At 63.4% G+C, this 1,251-nt stretch overlaps 1 protein-coding gene across 2 annotated transcripts in view; it reads left to right on the forward strand.

Annotated features, from left to right (window-relative positions):
• The first annotated feature begins 720 nt into the window (after nt 1–720).
• Nucleotides 721–1,251, forward strand: part of GPR107 (G protein-coupled receptor 107) — a 60,118-nt gene continuing 59,587 nt past the window's right edge. The window contains exon 1 of one of the 2 annotated variants that reach the window (XM_077768388.1): nt 721–989. In XM_077768388.1, the coding sequence (XP_077624514.1) occupies nt 849–989 (141 nt within the window). In that variant the 5' untranslated portion in view covers nt 721–848. The remainder of the gene's footprint in view (nt 990–1,251) is intronic. The other variant, XM_077768389.1, reaches the window with a different exon arrangement.

Here is a 1,251-nt window from a genome sequence, read left to right on the forward strand (position 1 = left end):
TCTCCCTATAAACCCCACAAATTAGAAGCAAATAGTTTCCACACAGAATTCAGAGAAAAACGTTGAGACTCAGACTCTAGAGGTCGGTGAAACAGCTGGAGGCAATATACCACAGTACTTGCAAGTTTCCAGGTGATTCTCAGCTCAACCTGGAACCAACGGCTTAATTTCTCAGAGCCTCAGTTTGCTTACCTGTAAAGTGGGGATAACGATCATACCTACCTACCTCACCACACTGCTGCAGGGATTAAACGCAATAATGCACACAAAAGGCCTAAGCACCTGAGAAGGGCTCAATAAATCGTATTACAGCCAACATTCCCTCTGCAACTTTAGTGTGAGGCGCCTCTCAAAAAAAACCAAGGGACCCGTGACAAGCCAGGAACTTGGTATTTTCCACCGAGTCCACGCCGCTCCCGAAATCAGTCCGATCGCCGGCGGGGCACGGTGCTGCGGCCACAGTGTAAGACTTCCCGCCCTCAGAGAACCCGGATCCCCCCGCGGTCGCGGTCCCGCAGGCCCAAGGTGGCTTTCAAAACTCCGCGGGGCGAAGGTGAGGCCCCGGGATGGGTGGTGGAGGGGTTGGTTTCCGGTCTGGGGCTGTTGCCATGGCAACCGCCCCAGATTTCTCAACGNAGTCGGCATAGGAGAGGCCAACTGAACCGCCCCCAAAGTGGTCCCTCGCAGCCCCTCGGCGACCTCCCCGGCCGCACGCTTCCAGGTAAAAGGCCCTCGAGCACCCCGCCGCCGGCCTCCGAGCTCCGCACCCAGGCCCACTTCCGGGGGCCGCCGCCCTTTGCCCCCGGAAGTGGGCGGGAGAGGAAGCGGCTGGTGATGCTGGAACAAACATGGCCGCCCCGGCGCCGGTCGGCCCCTCGGGCTCCCGCTGTCCTCCGCTGGCCGCCGGCCTCCGGCTGCTGTCGCTGCTGGGGCTGGTGCCGCTGCTGGCTCAGCCCGGCCTGGGCCGCGTCCACCACCTGGCGCTCAAGGTAAGGCCGGGCCGGGCCGGGCCGGGCGGGGGGGCGGAGGCTCAGGCCGAGGCCGCGCTCCCGGGTTGGGGGCAACTTTGGCCCACGGTGGTGGGCAGCCCCTGAGCGATTGCCCCCCGCCCCTCCTTGCCCTAGTCGCGGCCTCTCTCCGAGGGGGGTTTCTCTTGGCAACTGTGGAAATGGCGGGGGTCCTCGGACCGTCTGGAAGGGGCAGGAAGGTTCGAGCTGAGCCGCAGAGGGGAAGGGGCTGAGCTGCGGCTCA

This window comes from Crocuta crocuta, unplaced genomic scaffold, assembly GCF_008692635.1.
Source record: "Crocuta crocuta isolate KB4526 unplaced genomic scaffold, BGI_CrCroc_1.0 scaffold35, whole genome shotgun sequence".
In the NCBI taxonomy this organism is placed as follows: domain Eukaryota; kingdom Metazoa; phylum Chordata; class Mammalia; order Carnivora; family Hyaenidae; genus Crocuta; species Crocuta crocuta.